The sequence below is a fragment of the Denticeps clupeoides genome, chromosome 12 (assembly GCF_900700375.1).
Source record: "Denticeps clupeoides chromosome 12, fDenClu1.1, whole genome shotgun sequence".
Lineage (NCBI taxonomy): Eukaryota > Metazoa > Chordata > Actinopteri > Clupeiformes > Denticipitidae > Denticeps > Denticeps clupeoides.
This window is the reverse complement of record NC_041718.1, coordinates 709,542-726,435: the sequence shown is the minus strand read 5'-3', so window position 1 is coordinate 726,435 and position 16,894 is coordinate 709,542. Positions and strand designations below refer to the sequence as shown.

Genomic DNA, 16,894 nt, shown 5'->3' with positions numbered 1-16,894 from the left:
CACAGAAATTAATAATTATTTATTAATTTTCTTATGTCAACCCTAACAAGCACAATAAAACATAATTTCAAATAGGAGTGCATTTGCATTATTATATGGAAAAAAGTATATATGTATTTTGTACCACTGCAGTATTTTGCAAGGCAACATGCAAATAGCCAGTTAGGATGCAAGAATCCACAGCTAATGAGACATTCAGTGTTTTACCGCATTTATTAACCCAGCTACTGGGGATGCATCTGACAGCATAATTGAAATGGCAAACTTTTTAAGCTAATTCCGTTCTTGACGCCACCAATCACACTGTGGCAACCCCTAATATGAGACGCCAAAAGAAGAAAAAGAAAAAGAAGTGTTTTACCTCATTCATTACCTATGGGCCTTTTGTTCAATCAATTTTTGTTCCATTACAAGCTTGTTCTCCTCTTTTTCCCATCACTTACATGTCTTGACAGTGTCATAGAAACACTTTCTGAGGCATTTGGAGATTTTTGCCTTTTGAAAAAGCTTCCATCAAAATTGTAAGTGCTTTATGTGGCATGCTTTCTAGGTTAATTAACTACTGAGTTTAACAATCCAGGCTTCTTGCAGAAATTCAGGCAAAGAGTGTTCAACATCATCTAAACCTGATACGAGACAGATACAGATTTATACTCTCTCTTTGAGAGAAACTGGCATGCCCATGTGGCTATAAATCATAATGTCATGATCATAAATGGAAACAAAGGCTTTACAGCCAGATTTTTAGTTTGCCGCCGTCTATTTGCCTTGTGGCCCAGAGATTGCCTGCAATTCAGGCTTCTGTTTTTCAACCCTATTCAACACTTTGGTGACTGACTGCGAGGCCAAGGAAAAATAATCCTGTTTATCTGTGTCTGTGGCTTGAGAAATCCTGCCCTAAACAAGCCATTACCTGCTGAAAATAAATCCCAGGAAATAATGATAAAATTGTTTAGAATTTTTTTAAGCCAAGGACAAAATGCTCCACCCTCCACACTGTGACACACTATAGGCATCAGCTCCAGTCCTACATTGAATCCAGAGACATTTTGGAACGACAGACCTCTAATAAATTGTTGATTACGCACCTTCCTGGAATTTCTTACACTGTATGATAATGACATGCATAATGAAGCAAACTAAGGGGAGGGGGTTGTCATGTTCTCAATGGGGCTACTTCCGCAGAGAGTGCCAGAATGATAGCTGTCCCCTTGGCCAAGGCCCAGGCCCAGGTTCATCCAGGAGGCCTGTCACCTTAACCCCCATCAAGCTTGGTCGGCGTTGTTTTTCACCCACTTCAGTTCCAAGAACGCTGATTCCTGTCAGTTCTCCCCAATTCTGAACCGGCCCTGTCCAATGGGTCCTCTGGGATAATGTGCCAGCTGCCCACCAGATGGAACCACCAACCCTGGAAACGCCCCCCCCAACACGCACCAGCAAGTACTGTAATGGGAACACCACTCTGCCCTGGCAGGGCAGTTCCTCTGCCATTTCTTCTGATGTGCCACCTGATGTCCACTCCTATGTGGTCATTTGTCCAGTTTGCACAGCACCCAAGATGACACACATTGACCCCAATGCCCATGTACAGCGGATTACACAGGGTGCTGACTTCAGGAGGAGCAGGCTTGCCGCCAGAGTTGAGTCGAGGGACATTGAAACAGCACTCTCAACATGGATTATCTGAAAATGTCGTCCCTTTCGAAGGGGCGGAAATCTAGGGGTTATATGCACCATCAGGATTGGCCACTGGTGATTAGCACAGCTGCAGACAATCCTGACACCTATGCAATCAAGACACCTTTCACCATTTCATTTTTTGCCTAAAGACAAATAAAGTCTTACTGCATTATGTTAATTTATTATGAATTAAATACATAATTTAATACATAATACTCGCCTTGGACAAACTTCTTTTGGAGATGATTTTCTCACACTTTCAATGATTAACCATTTTGAGTTTCTAAGTTTGTAATCTAGAAAAGCAATGTTCACATCAGCCTTGGTGAGCAGTGGGCAGCCATGACACATTTGTTTAAAAACTATTTCATATAGGTCTAACATACGCACATGCACACACACTCACAAAAAAATAAAAAAATAATAAAAATTTTGTCTAGCACTTAACAAATCCCAAGCATGTTCTATTCTTGACAAGTTAGGCCTTATCAGGGCTCTTAGTTTTGTAACTCAAAATCTATGGAAACTGAATGAGAATTGCTGGTGTCTTTCTCTTGTAAGTGGCTTTGGATAAAAGCATCTGCCAAGTACAGTAAAGTAAAGTAAAGTATAGTACGGACAATGCAATCTCGTCGGCCCTTCACCCTCTCCCACCTAGACAAAAAAAGACACTTACACCAGAATGCTGTTAATTGACTTCAGCTCAGCATTCAATACTGTCATTCATCAGAAGCTGGTAAGGAAGTTGGACATGCTGGGAATAAGCTCTCATGGACTTCAAAACTCCTCTGTACATTTACATTTATGGCATTTGAGAGATACCCTCTCTCAAATGGTTATATTTAGAAACTGTTTCAGAGATTCCCAAACTGGAGTCTGCAACATTAAATTCATAAAATCCCAATAACACTCCCAATAGGGTAGTAAAATTCTATACCTTACAGTGTAAAACAATGAGAATAAGAACAAAAAACACTTTATTCTTGTAATGCGTGTATGCAGGAAGGAATTGGTTTTGGGGGGTCCTGGCTTGTCTTGCAGGAGGGGCTTCAGGGAAAAAAGTTTGGGAACCACTATACTACTGCTATGAATAACACATCTAATATACTGTTCTTATGCATGGTGTGTGTTTGGATAAAATGTAAAAAGGTCAATAATAGTACTTGAAGTTACTAGAATTAAAAGATCTCACTGAAATTAATTTGGTTTAGTAATGGTTTTGCCATTTGCCTACCAAATGTATCATAAATCAAATCTGTATGACACTAAAATGCCTGATAGGGAATTTCCAAAAGTGTTGAATTTCCAGTCTTTCCTACTCTTAAATAATGGTGGGACTGACAGTTTATCCAGCACAGCTGTAGCTTGTCATTCCAACTTTCAGCAACCATTGTTCAGCTCAATCCTGTCCCTTCACACTCTTCATGGTCATCTGCATGCAGTATCAGTGAAGAATATGTCGATCTGGAAATCACTAGAAAAAAAGCAGTGAATAGTTGAGATGAATGTTTCTGGGTCTTTCTCGGTCAGAATGTTCTAGAGGAAACCAATGAGATCACCAGAGAAAATACACATCTCTGCCGTGACATTATTATAGCACTTTATGTCATCACAATTTTTTCCGAACTGATGTTTTGTATTGAGATTTATTTGTTTGCTCCAAGCCAGTGACATATCAAAGCAGAGACACAATCCTGTTCAGTCATCTAGGCTTGCTATTGCATCCCAGCGTGCTATCAAATGATGTTCAACTGATCCCAGGGATCGAGCCATGCACTATCCATCTCCCATGCCAGATGCAGCACATGATCGAAATCCAAGGTGATTGTTGGCTTTGTAATAATTAAAATTACAGGCACATGTCTGTCTGATTAGCAGGTGTTCTGATGTGTTGGTCAGTGGGGGAAACTGAAGAATCAAAATGGCATACTGAGGACAGAGAGCTGCAAAATCTATCAACATTCCCCAAAAGGTGCCTTTACATAATCTGCTGTGGCACTTTTTCCACTCTCACTTGTAAGCATGAAGACATTTTTTAAAGCTGCATATGTTGTATATGGTGACAAAAATGATGTTACTGCAAAATTGTCATTGTGATTCACTGCAGCACAGCAAACAGTGCACACAACAAAATGTATCCTCTGCCTTTACCCCTTAGTGAGCAGCGGGCAGCCATGACAGGCACCCAAGGAGCAGTGTGTGGGGACGGTGGGGACAGTGCACCTTGACAGATCAGTATTTGAACCAGCAACCTTCTGATTATGGGGCTGCTCCCTTAACTGCTAGGCCACCACTGCCCCGACTTTTTTTTGTGGGGGAGGTCGACTCAGTTTTGGCTACTGGAATCGAATTTGTAGCCTTCCGGTTACGAGTCAGTCATGTTAACCGCTAGGCCAACACTCCCCACGAGTGTCGCGACATGCACCCGGCCTGATGGAAGATGGATTAATTGAACTGGTAATGGCATTGGAGAGATGTGCAAACAAGCTTCCCAAAATGATTTATATAATACCTTACAAGTTGTGTCCTTGTGGGTATTAGCAAGTAGCTAATGCTGTGGCCCTGTCAAGCAGCACTTCATGGCAGTGATTTGACAAGAGGTTAATTCTGTGTCTACTGGAGGTGAACCATCGAGAACTGTGGCGTGTTTTCATTTTTGACCAAAAACGTCCCCTCTGACACCAGACACAAATCCAGCAGACACAGTGAAAGACTGAGCTGCAGTTGTGTAAAGGGTTAGCACTCCGTCCACATCCGTCCACATCCTTCACCCCAAATGCTGATGCAATCTACCAGCCCTGATAAAATTGTGCCTTTGGGTAATTTTGTGGTTGTGCACTTGTCTACTCGCTGCTGTCATGTATAGATAAATTTGGTCCGGGGCCAACTTGGACATTCTGTACCCAGTTCACATTAACATATGCAGGCAAAAATGACCTAGATAAATATGAGTTTCTTCCGCAAACACACACACTCACACAAAACATTAATTATTTATATGGCTGTGCCTTCCCGGAGAACAACAGGATTTTTGGGTGTAAAATGAGTGTATGAAAAAAAAATTGAACTGCTTAAATCAGCCTCTGTACATGCCCATGGTGACCCCATCTGTATTTCCTAGTACATATATCTACATTGTGGCCAATTTTGCATTTTGATATCCCTAACTTCCCTACATGTTGTGGTGGCATATAGAATAATAACCTAAGGTGTCTTCTGACATCTTCCATCAAGCAAATATTTGAACTGTCCTTGTTCGTCTACATTGACACAGATCAGGGAACAACAGATATAAAGTCTCAGAAAAGTCTGTGTCGAATATAAGGCTATAGTTTTCAGTGTTATTTGCTTCACCCTTGTATACCCTCAAAAATGTTTTCACAATATTGTAATCTTCTTGCACTGGCTAATGATGTTTGCAATATTACTTTCCAATTTAAGCTGTTTTGAAAGATAATTTAGGAAGAAATTAGCATGCTAATAAGCCACAACTCGCCGTGAAACAACACTAGAGAGAGTTCAAGCTTATTTCTGAAACCAGTGTTTAATAATATCTTCAGGTTGCAGCGTATTTATGGTTGTCTGCTCCCGGATTGCAGACTATCAGCAGGGTCCCTGAGGGTGAGTATTATTCTCAACCTTCGTTTTGGGGTAACAGAGCAGGGCAGCCATTCACCAGCCAAAATGGAAACAGAGAGAGGCAGGGTCTGTCCAGACCCGGTTGCTCACAGATAAAGAGCCTAGGCCCGGAAGACGGACCAGGTCTGGCTAGGAGAGGATTGCTTTCTACTGGAGGCCTGAGGATGGATGGAAAGGCATGCTTTTGAAATGTTCTCCCTGCCACATAATAAATCTGCTTGGATACCTGCCTCACCTGCCCAGGAGAGAGGATCAGTGGAGCGGGTGTTGAGTTTGTTCCAGTCTTTCTCAGCTCACACTCACTGTACCTGCAGCAGAGTTTATTGGTGTGAAAGTTCTAGTTGCACCAATCTAGTTTAAAAGTTTGGGGCTTAATTACTCTAAATACAATGATGATATCATTGCATCAGTCTTGTAAAGAAAATAAATCAAGCATATGTTATGGTAATAATGAATTACATATTTCCATTAATATTGAGAATGACATCAACAAAGCATTTGCAATTGAATGCAGTCAATATGTCAAAGGCACACTCTGCTTCCCCGGCATCCGAGAGATAATAATATTAAATCTGCTTGCTCTGATTCAGTCATTTCCTCTGCATGCTTTGCAACAAAAGAAGCACGTAAACAGAGGTCTCAGCCCACAGAAATCACCCTCCCTGGATCATTAAGAAATGGTAATTGTCAGCCATATGACACACAGCCCATATAATGTCTGCCATGATGAGGGAGAAATATATCATCCTAACAGAAATGGCCTTTATATAACCAAGATAGCACACAGTCTATGACAGATTATCATAGAACATGACTGCCCTCTCATGGTATATGCTGAAATTTTCATTAGAATAAATAAGGAGTATTATTTTGCAGGTGCACATTACATAACTGAACGATGTCACAATGTCTTAGTTTTGAATTTTGAATATGTGTATTCATGTGACATCATATGTACATATTGTGACAACATCATACATGTAAATGCACTCTAATATTGTATCACAAACAAATTTAGACTGATTAGTTATTTATTTGTTACACCGGGGGATCTCACTGTATATCTTTATGTAACATCTGGTTAAATTCAACGTGACATGAATATTAAGTAATCTACAAGACTCAATTTTTAATGTGACCTTTAATGTGACATTTCCTAAGTATTCAGGCATATTTTCATCATTTCATAACACCAATGTGAATAAGGTGTGTGCGTAATTTTTGCTCTTGCCTGCACTGCGCATGATTGCGTAAAATGTTGACTGGCCCTTTAAAAGACTGTAACCATGACCACAGACAGGAAGAGCCCTGCTGGAGACAACATTGCGGTGAAAACGTTCTCTTTTGTTGCCCATCGACACAGCATTATATACCATTTATTGATTATTAATAGCCACCATCGGGTCTCAGTACGATTAGCGTTAAAGAGTCTTGTAGCGCCTGGACAGAGAAATGGCGCGATGTAAACATTAATCCGGCACGCGAGACGAACGTACGTATCCGAGAAATGCAAGTAAATAATACAACATATGCGTCCGTGCATATGAGGGCAGGGCTGAGGCTGCGGCAGGATGATGACGCGCAATGACGCGTCTGGAGAGCTGACATGACTTTCATTTGCCATGTTATATTGTAAACTAGAAATTTCCATTTAACCCTATGAAACTCCTAGGGGAATATGTCTCTTTAGCAAGAATATTATGTAGTTCAATCAATATCAGTAAACTATTAAAAATCAACAGCAATTATAATATTGATAACAATTGTTCTGCTTTCCTCCCAAAGACACCATGATTATTGAGCCTGTGGACTGCGTTGTGAAGGCCCCAGTGTCCCTGCAGATTGGGGACTCAATACGGCCTGGTGTCTATGTCATAGACATCAATTTTCCCAATGGACAGGCTGTGAAGGTGAGTGACATTTGTCTTGTTTCATTTTGATGATCTTATTTATGTCGCTGGCTAATTATTGGCTGTTGGACTGATCGTGTGTGTGCAATGGCTTCATCAGATCCAGGAGATTCAGTTCAAAAACTACTACACTGCCTTCCTGACAGTGCGTGTGCTGAAGATGGAGGATCCAGGGCATGACTCCACAGTTAAGTGGGTCACTGCTCTGAGGGACCTGCAGCTCATGCCTAATCCTCATAGTGAGGCAGGGTCACAGGATTATTTTGCCGTACACAAGCATCAGGTGAGAACATTCCCCTGACTCCACTTGTACGTTTCCCTGATTCTATATTAAATAGATTGCTCTCTACTGTATATTCTATTGTATTGTACTGTATTGTTTGAGAGACACCCACAGACAGAACTGAACTACTTGTGTGTGTGCATGTGTGTGTGTGTGCTTGGGCAATCACAATTCTGAATTTCTTTATTCTACCTAATTGGGTTTTACAAGAACATATAAGTTCTCTGTGGAAATTTCATAAATTTCTTTTTAGAGATTTCTTAAAAAAAAAAAAAAAAAACTAGATAAAGTGATAATGCACCTATTGCAAAATGCCAAGGTTATTGTTTTGTTTCTCCAAAGCATGCAAATACATGGGTCCAAGTAGCTGCTGATGTTTGGAAATGTACAGTCTTGTCACATCCGAGGGATAACAAGGGAAGAAGCACAGAAACAGGACATACATGCAAATGGGATCTATTTGACAACAATAAAGGAAAAACGGTACAAGGGCCAAAACTGGGGAAACAACCAAGGAACAAACAATTACAAACCCGCAGGCGTGTGGAGATTGCCAGGAGCTGAAAACAGACATAAAGTAAGTTACAGATTCCACTGTAATGTCGCCGCCTTGGACTGCCAGCTGCACTCCAGCTTTATGGGAGTCCCGATCCATTAAGCCCAATTGGTGCCAGGTGCAATCTACACCTGCTGTGACAGACCCATGGCCCTGGGGCATCACAAGTCGGGGGGCCCTGGGGCACCACACAGATCTGCACAAAATTGTTGCCAGTACAGACACAAGTTGCAAGGACAATTGCAAGACATTAAGAATCAAATAAAAATAATTAAATGTAAATGAATGCAAGTTCTGTGCATAAAATACAAAACCTGCATGGGGTGTGTTGGGTCAGATACGGTTCTAGTTATTGGTTTCAGAGATTTGATTAGCTGCTCATGAAAAAGATAGTGCAGCCTGTCAGGATCTCAGTTTCATCCGTATCAGTCTGAGTAATGGCAACTGTTCAAAGAACATTTTGTTTAATGCCATTTCAGCTTTTAGTGTGATTTGTATCTTGCTGGGGGCCTGATCCCCTTCATTTTTGATATGTGCTACTTCGTACCCTCTGCCATGGGGAGATAAATCCTGCCTTATTTAGAGCAATTTATTTCATTATTTACTGCATTGTTTAATTTTTACTTGACAGGGCACTAGCAGATTATAACCAGACTCTCTATACATGCAGTTGTACTGCTTTAAAACTATATATTTATTGATTTTAAGTAGATTAGCCAGTGAAATAAAAGGAAAAATAATAATAATAATTAAGTAAATGCAACTTGTCATTAAGGCATATTTTCTGTAGTGCAATAATAAATAATTGACAATGTTAACATGATAATAGTAAATAGTATATGTTCAAAAAGTCTTACTAGTGTTTAACCTTCAACGTGAAAAATAATGTGGTTAATATTTATCTTAAAAACAAGATGATTCACTACAAAGTTGGCCCGTTAGAATCTGCAGGGAACTGTTTACTGTTAAGTTATTTTATGAGACTGGTGAAGAGAGTTGATCGTGACGGACAGGTGCAGTTCAGAATGCAGGTGAAAGTGGGTGTGACAATCGGGCTGCGGGCGTGACAGCAATTCTTCTCCTCAGGTTCATGTAGTCAGAGATTTAAGGGTACTACAACCAGCTGTTTCAGAGCTTTTCTAAGACTTACATCCACAGTCTAAAATTCTGAAATAGTTTTGTGTATCCACATTGTTAAGTTTCAGTCTGCCTGTTTGTATTTTATATAGGCTTCTGTATAGTGTGCTGCACATTTTGGGACCTCATACCCTTTTGCTTTGTGTGTGTGGTGAATAAAAAAAACAGCATATTAGAGTACACATGTGCCTGGGTCCTTGGTTTTATAACAGTCTGTAATGCCATCATTGTGAAGAACTGGGCCACTTTCTGTTTACAGATATAAAGGAAAATGTTTCTGAAAAGACTTTCCTGTGTTTTTTTTTTAGGGAAAAGGTGGAATTAGTATTTTTGTATGAGGATTGAAGCCTTTGTTGTAATTCATCACTGTGCAAACTAAGGTGAAAATGGGTTTCTGCCACCTTTAAGTAGTCTGTAGTTGCAGTGCATTGTTAATAAATTAATGAGAGATTAAACATCAGATGCTTTGAAAGGGGAGCGGGGCAGGAACAGGGGCTCGGCTCATCATAGAGAACTGCTGGAGAACATCTTTGACATTAACAAGCTGAAATAAATTATTGACAAGCAGAAACATTCCTCCTGATTATGGTGGGGGGAAGAGTTAGGGGGTTGTTTTCATAAAATATGCTATACATTTTGTGATTTTTTTTCCCCTTGGTAAAACTCATGCAAAGTCTACATTGGACCACGTTGGACCCCATCCACACAAAAACGTTCTTCTCCAAAATGATACATTTTCGATCTGATCTGGCTTTGCATCCACATAGAGATGCCAACTATTGGACACAGAACAGTTATTTTCTGATACAGGTTGCTGGATGCATTTCTGTTTTCTGTGTCTCCATATGACCTAGCTCAGCTCTTCTCTGAGCCGTGCTTTCCGTTCCGGGTTGATGTGCCTGTCACAGATTTATGAATCATTTTGTGTCCTTCTTGCACACTAGATCAGGGATCCTGAGTACTTCCTTGGGAGTAACAACCCTCCAGCCACCCCGCATCACATTGCCTGTGTCTGCTCCTTCCTTGTTCCGTCCACAGTAAAGGAACTCCCTGATTGGATACACACCAGCCCTCAACCATAATTCCAGTAATAAAGTGCCTCTGCCTGTACCTAACTTTAGTTGGCTCAGCCAGCCACTAGTTGGCTGTCTAGTTGCTGACCTTGTCCCCTCAAAACTGATCCATACCCACCCTGGACTTGCAGGGATGTCCATGCACGATCTACTACACCGCTTTTCCCTCCTCTGTGCATTAACGGTACATGGTACAGTCACGGCTGTACCATGTTTGCAGGTTAAAATGTGTAAATCACATTTTAATCAATTTTAGAGATTAAAAAAATATAAGTATTTTGGTGTAGGTGGGGCCTAAATGAATGAGAAAGGATCAAAATCGATGGACTGATATTACATGAAACACATTCTTCACTCAGTTTTCTTTTTCTCCTCATTCTACCTCAAACTGCTGTTTTGCAGTATATCTGTCTGTCACCTGAAGCTACCTGAAGAGATAGTGGGCCAAGAAGCAAGTAAACAACTTTCAGCACATAAGTTGTTCAACCAAGAATGTTGGAAAGACTTACATACAGTATAAGGAAAAAAAGCAGTACATACAGTATAAGGAATAAAATCCTGATGATGTTCTTAATGAAGATGGCCTACCTGCTCTTTTCATTTAGAGAACTCTCTTTTGTCAGGATCATGTAGCTGCTATTTTGATGTAATTTAAAACTCAGAGGTCTTCACTTTAGCTGCCTAGTGTTGTTTATTGTCATTCTTTGTCGCATGATGTGGCTGTTCTGTCTAAATCTATAAAGACCCAATAATTAAATCATCATGTCCACCAAGCTGAACATTCAATTTTTCAGCTCACTGTGTCCAGGGCGGTAATGATTGTGTTTATTCATTTTCAGATGTTAGTGGAGATGAATGACGTGTCCACTATACGTCTCATACTGAGACAGCCATCTGCTGCCTGGTTAAACTTCACCATAGATGAAATCAAGATTTACAAGTGTTTGAAAGAGGTGAATCCAGCAGCCTTAACTAAACATGTTCCATATTCTAAATTAGCCTATTCTCTCTCTATCTCGGTTTATTATGAGTATAATCAAAACTTAATTATGGGTCACAGAGATGTCTCCACATAGTTTTTTATTCTTGTTTCTGTTCTATACTGATGGAAAAATATTTTGAATAAGAACTTAGACTTATACATATTCATAAATATTTATCAAAGAAACCTGCAATTTCTAGCATTTCATTCATCATCTTTTAAAAGATGTCTGCATATTTTACATTAGTATTCTGTTACTTCAATTGATATAGGATTTATTTAAGATTAATAAACAAAAGACGACTTTGTAAAACATGACTTACACCCTTTGAGATATATTAAGGAATGTATATTAATATGCTTAAGTGCTTTTAAATGCAGGAGTCTGAAATAGATGTTCCTAACTGGTTATCAAACCTTACACCAGTCGAGGAATCGTCAGATTTGCAGGTATGTTTTTTTTTATACATACATAAAATTAATTTTACATTACAGTACATTTCTCTATGATGATGTGTATAAGATTTATTAGATTATGGGAATTTAAACAACTTCCAGTGCTTAATATATAGATGCAACTGTAGCATGCAGTGTTCCATAAGTAAATATGTTTCATATCTTTCATTGCATGTTGATGTGGATGCCACTGATTACCTTCCACTGTCAAAAAATTAATCTGAGAAATAGCACATCATCCATCCATTATCCAGAGTGACTTACAATCAGTAGTTACAGGGACAGTCCCCCCCTGTAGTACAATGGTAGTAAGTGGGATTTGAACCTGGGTCTTCTGGTTCATAGGCGAATGTGTTACCCACTAGGCTACTACCACCCCAGTCACATGCCATATTGAGAAACCATATTGAGCCTGAATCATTCTGTATGGTGGTAATATTCTGTTTGCCTTAAGTTAAATAAAAAAACATGAGTGTACCTTGAGTGATACTTGTATTATTAATTGAATAATTTTCTGTTTTGCATTTGGTGCAGGGACTTCCTGATCCAGAAAATGTGTCATCCAGTATTCAGCAGATGTGGGCCTTGACTGAGATCATGCAGTCTAACCGAACCACAGTGTCCATTGGTCGCTTTGATGTGAGTACTCAATTGATAATGCAGTGGATGCTCTGTCAAAAAAAGTATTGGGACTCCTGAAATTGTCAAAATCCTGAATTGTGTGTGCTTTACAGTTCACTATAATTATATAAAAACAGGGCACATATATGTTCTTAATATTTATATTTACAACATTTGTCATCTACCATTGAAATCCCTCATTGGGTGGACTAGGACCTGATCTGTAAATATAATTTACGTAACCCTTTTTTATACTATACACAGTTAGCCACAATATTAAAATCACTGTATTGTACCATGTATTAAATCATGTATTATATCAAAATGATGCAGAACCTAATATTTTATAGTTTCCATTTAAATACAAAGATTTAATTTTGTTATAAATTATGCTCTAAAAATTATTAGTCTTGTAAAACTTATTCCATAACCACTCATAATAATGTATGTACTTTGTATCAGTGTAATATTGTATATATTGATAATTAGCCAATGGACAATGTAATGATGTGCTTATAATGTATTAATATTGTTTTAGGTATATTAGTTTAGTTAATGTTATATTGCAGAACCCACTACTGCAATAATGTTATCTAATGATTTTCACAGTGCTATGATATAGCACATGGAGAGTGTTTGCTTATGTAACATAAAGGCTGTCAGTGTACATGATCTCCATTCATGCAGATAGATTTACATTCAGACTATTGAAATACATTCAGACTATTGAATTAGTAAACACTGCCCACATTAACATCAGTCAGTGAGATGCAGTAACACAATGTGTTTTTCTTCTTGTCTGCTGTTCCCCTTTTTATAGGTGAAGGGCTGCTATGAAATCAACCTTCTGTCATACTCATGACAATAAACTGGAGGGATGCAGACTATCTATTTCTCACTGACACATCCCTCGGGAATGGACATTTGGCTAAATCAAAAATATGTCTATTGCATGACCCCATATTAAAAACCATTAATATTTGTCCATTAAATAATTTCATTATTATTCTTTAGTGCTATTGCATAAATAAGACATTGTTGCTGTTAGGTAGAACTAACAGGATAACAGGATAATTGGTGTTATGGTGTGGTGGACACTGAGTAACTTTAAATACGAAAGGTTCCTGTGTTATGTTAGTAAAGTGGGATACCTATTATCTTAATTGTGTTGTTTTGAAGGTTGCTAGAAAATCTACTAAAAGTAATCAAAATATGATATTGTATAACTTAGGTGTATTAAAGTAACAAAGGACTATGATTGTGTGTCAATTTTATTCATTGTGTTGTGAGTCCCGTGGAAAACAGAATGTTTCAGATAAACGTCACTCATCAGCCTTAGTCAGAGTAAATTTGTGACTAGAATCTTTCCGCTGTTAATAACCTAATCAGCATACAGCACCAATCATTTGAGTCAGAGTGCCAGTGGACTTCTTGTTTGTAGGACAGCATGTTGCTCTTGTCAGATTTAAATCAAATGACTGAGTTTGTAATTAACCAACTGACTCAATGCATTGCATTCACCCAGAAGTCCCTGCGCCAAAAGCATCTCCACCAGCCGGTCAGTTGGCATTTGGAGAATTTTAAAATGTACTTTTTAAATACAGACAATCCTCATGAACCATCCTAAATGCCATCCACTCACACAGATGCCAGGGTGTTTTCTCTTAAATGTTAATGTAGGCAGATTGGTCTTTCCAGTAAAATCTAGCTTTGTGGTTGCCAAATTGTAATCAAAAGCAGAGATATTTCTAATCGCTGGGAATCAGCGCTCACTGTTCAAGCGGCATCTCCATCTGTCTCCTTTGGCACGCTGCTTGCCTCATCTGCCATGCATCGTGACGCTACTGTATTTTACAAGGCTCTCAATAGAGAAACAAAGGTTCATAATCATCTAAAATACCTGAATAAGTAAACAGAGAGTTGTTTCTTAACCAAATACAGAACAAGAATAAATTCAGTGTTTGCTGTGTATGATGTTTCTCACAAGGCCAGAAGGTGGCAGTAGTGTAACATTACAGATTTTTTTTAGGCTTTTATTTTCATGTGGCTGGTCACTTTACTTGAATGCAGACATAGACACAATTCTTTTTTTTTTAATGAGAGCTTTAAGATGCCACCACCTTCAATGTATCTGAAATGTTCTGATATCTAAGTGCATTGGGGGTGGTCACTGTTTTATGTTGGTCCAACTGGATTAAGGGTCATTGCTCATAGGATATGGTTTATATCAGCTTCATTTTCAATGAATCATGAATGCCTTGTGCAATTGACACTTGTTTGCTCAACAAAATAGAAGTATTTGATCAGAGGGTTAAAATATGCATGTACTGATGTCCAGTGACCCCAAAGCCAACATTTTCACATTTCAAGTATGTTTGTGTGATTAATCTTTTGTTGATGTAGCCAGATTATTTAACTTTGCATAACAACAACAACAACAACATTTATTTCTTATATAGCCCAAAATAACATACAGTATGTCTCAATAGGCTTTGACAGGCCCTACAGTTGACACCCCCACACTTCTGCAGACAAGGAAAAACTCCACAAAAAAAAAACAAAAAAAAAGAAATAAAGAGACCTTGGGGAGGAATGAAACAGAGAGGGACCCCCTTCCAGGATAGAGTGAGCCTGCAAGTGGGGTCAGTGCAGGATTCTTGGTGGTTTGTCCAATAAGAGAAAAAGGCCTACAGTTGTTGAGGTGGAGAAGTCCAAAGTGTAGTCAAGTGACATTGTGTACATTACATGTCCATTATGATGCTACTGGTCCATTTGAAAATACCTGAAGTTTTAATTGTTAGGGTGGTGGTGGATGTGGTGACCCTCTGGTTCATTTAGCAATTGCCAGGGACCAGGGCTGACTTAACAGGGTGACTGTTTGATAAAGTGTACTTAATATTTGACACTGTGTCTGGGACTTTAACTGAAGGCTACAGAAAACAGATGTGTTTTCAATTTAGATTTAAACACTGAGACTGTGTTTGAGTCCCGAACACTGACTGGTAAGCCGTTCCACAACTGTGGAGCTCTATATGACAAGGATCTGCTCCAAGCTGTGACCTTCTGTACTTTGGGTACCAGTAGTGACCCCGCACCCGTTGATCACAGGGGGCGTGTTGCGGGTCGCAAATAACTAAAAGTTCACTCAGGTACTGCAGGGCGAGACCATTTAGAGTTTTATAGGTCAAAAGTAGAATTTTGTAGTCAGTCCTAAATTTGATGGGTAGCCAGTGCAGTGATTGGTCAAATTTCCTAGTTCTAGGTAGAACTCTGGCGGCAGCATTCTGAACTAGCTGGAGTTTACTCATGCACCTACTAGAGCATCCAGACAATAATGCGTTGCAGTAATCTAACCTTGATGTGATAACGGTATTAGCCATGCATGCAATGAGATGGTATTTCTTATTTTTTCATCTAATGTGAAAGAATGCTATCATAGTAATATTATCTACATGTGAATCGAATGAGAGACCTGCATCAATGAGGACACCTTAATCCTTTACTTGAGTACTTGGTGATATAGAAAACTAGCCAGAGTTATGATGTATTCAGCCATCTTATGTCTGGCAGCTTGAGACCCAAGTACAAGAGCTTCTGTCTTATCAGGGTTTAACAGAATAAAGTTGGTGAGCATCCACTGTCTAATGTTCTCCAGACAAATCTCTATTCTGTTCAGCTGCTGTCTCTTGTCTGGCATTGCTGATAGATGCAACTATGTGTCGTCAGCGTAGCAATGAAAGCTAATACCGTTTTTGTGAATAAAGGTGTAAACATGTATAAGGAAATTAGCAACGGAACTAGGACAGAACATTGTGGAACTTTACTATGTGAAAACAAATCCCCATTGATGTCCACAAACTGATACCGATCAGTCAGATATGATCTGAACCATGCAAGGGCTATTCCCTTAATCCCAACAACATTCTCTAACCTGTCAAGGAGAATAGCATGATCCATAGTGTCAAGCGCTGCACTCAGGTCAAGCAGAACAAGTAGCCAGATGTAGCCCTGATCAGCAGGTTAACCACTTTAACGTCATGGTGGTAGTAGCCTAGTGGGTAACAAACTAGGTTAAAATCCCACTTACTACAATTGTGTCCCTGAGCAAGAGACTTAACCCTAATTTGCTCCAGGGGGACTGTCCCTGTAACTACTGATTGTAAGTCGCTCTGGATAAGGGCGTCTGATAAATGCTGTAAAAGTAAATGTAACCAGCGCTGTCTCAGTGCTATGATGATGTATAATCCTGATTGATATACTTCATTAATATTGTTGCTGTCTAGGTATGCGCTCAGCAGCTGGGCTATGACTTTTCCTAAAATTTTTTATATGAACGTAAGGTTGGATAATGGTCTATAATTCGAAAGCTGACTGCGATCAAGATCAGTCTTTTTAATCAGGGGTCTAATGACTGCTACCTTGAACGAACTTACAGTAGTGAGCACAGCTTTCCTTTGGAAGTCAATACTAATTGTTGCTGATGATGGACATTTCTACATTTGTGCAGATATTCCAATTTTATTATCATTTTTACAACATAGACTATGTCTGGACAGT

General features: G+C 39.2%; 1 protein-coding gene across 3 annotated transcripts; it reads left to right on the top strand.

The window, feature by feature from the left end:
- Positions 1–6,605: 6,605 nt before the first annotated feature.
- On the top strand, positions 6,606–13,595 carry nicn1 (nicolin 1). Of its 3 annotated transcripts, none has more exons than XM_028998377.1 (7): positions 6,606–6,647; positions 7,105–7,229; positions 7,330–7,512; positions 11,118–11,231; positions 11,642–11,710; positions 12,251–12,355; positions 13,158–13,595. In XM_028998377.1, exons 2-7 carry the CDS (start codon positions 7,110–7,112, stop codon positions 13,197–13,199), a joined length of 633 nt encoding a protein of 210 aa, XP_028854210.1. In that variant the 5' UTR covers positions 6,606–6,647; positions 7,105–7,109; the 3' UTR covers positions 13,200–13,595. The 3 variants fall into 3 exon arrangements, with proteins under 3 accessions (XP_028854210.1, XP_028854208.1, XP_028854211.1); XM_028998375.1 differs by having other exon boundaries at positions 6,609–6,811; XM_028998378.1 differs by lacking the exons at positions 11,118–11,231; positions 11,642–11,710; positions 12,251–12,355; positions 13,158–13,595 and adding an exon at positions 7,855–11,108 and having other exon boundaries at positions 6,609–7,229.
- Positions 13,596–16,894: the final 3,299 nt, after the last annotated feature.

What these genes read in the sequence shown, in the direction of transcription:
- nicn1 (XM_028998377.1), top strand. Translation starts at nt 7,110, where the DNA reads ATGATTATTGAGCCTGTGGACTGCGTTGTGAAGGCCCCAGTGTCCCTG. An exon ending in CCAATGGACAGGCTGTGAAG is followed by an intron (nt 7,230 to 7,329) that starts GTGAGTGACATT and finishes TGGCTTCATCAG; the next exon opens with ATCCAGGAGATTCAGTTCAA. An exon ending in TGTCCATTGGTCGCTTTGAT is followed by an intron (nt 12,356 to 13,157) that starts GTGAGTACTCAA and finishes CCCTTTTTATAG; the next exon opens with GTGAAGGGCTGCTATGAAAT.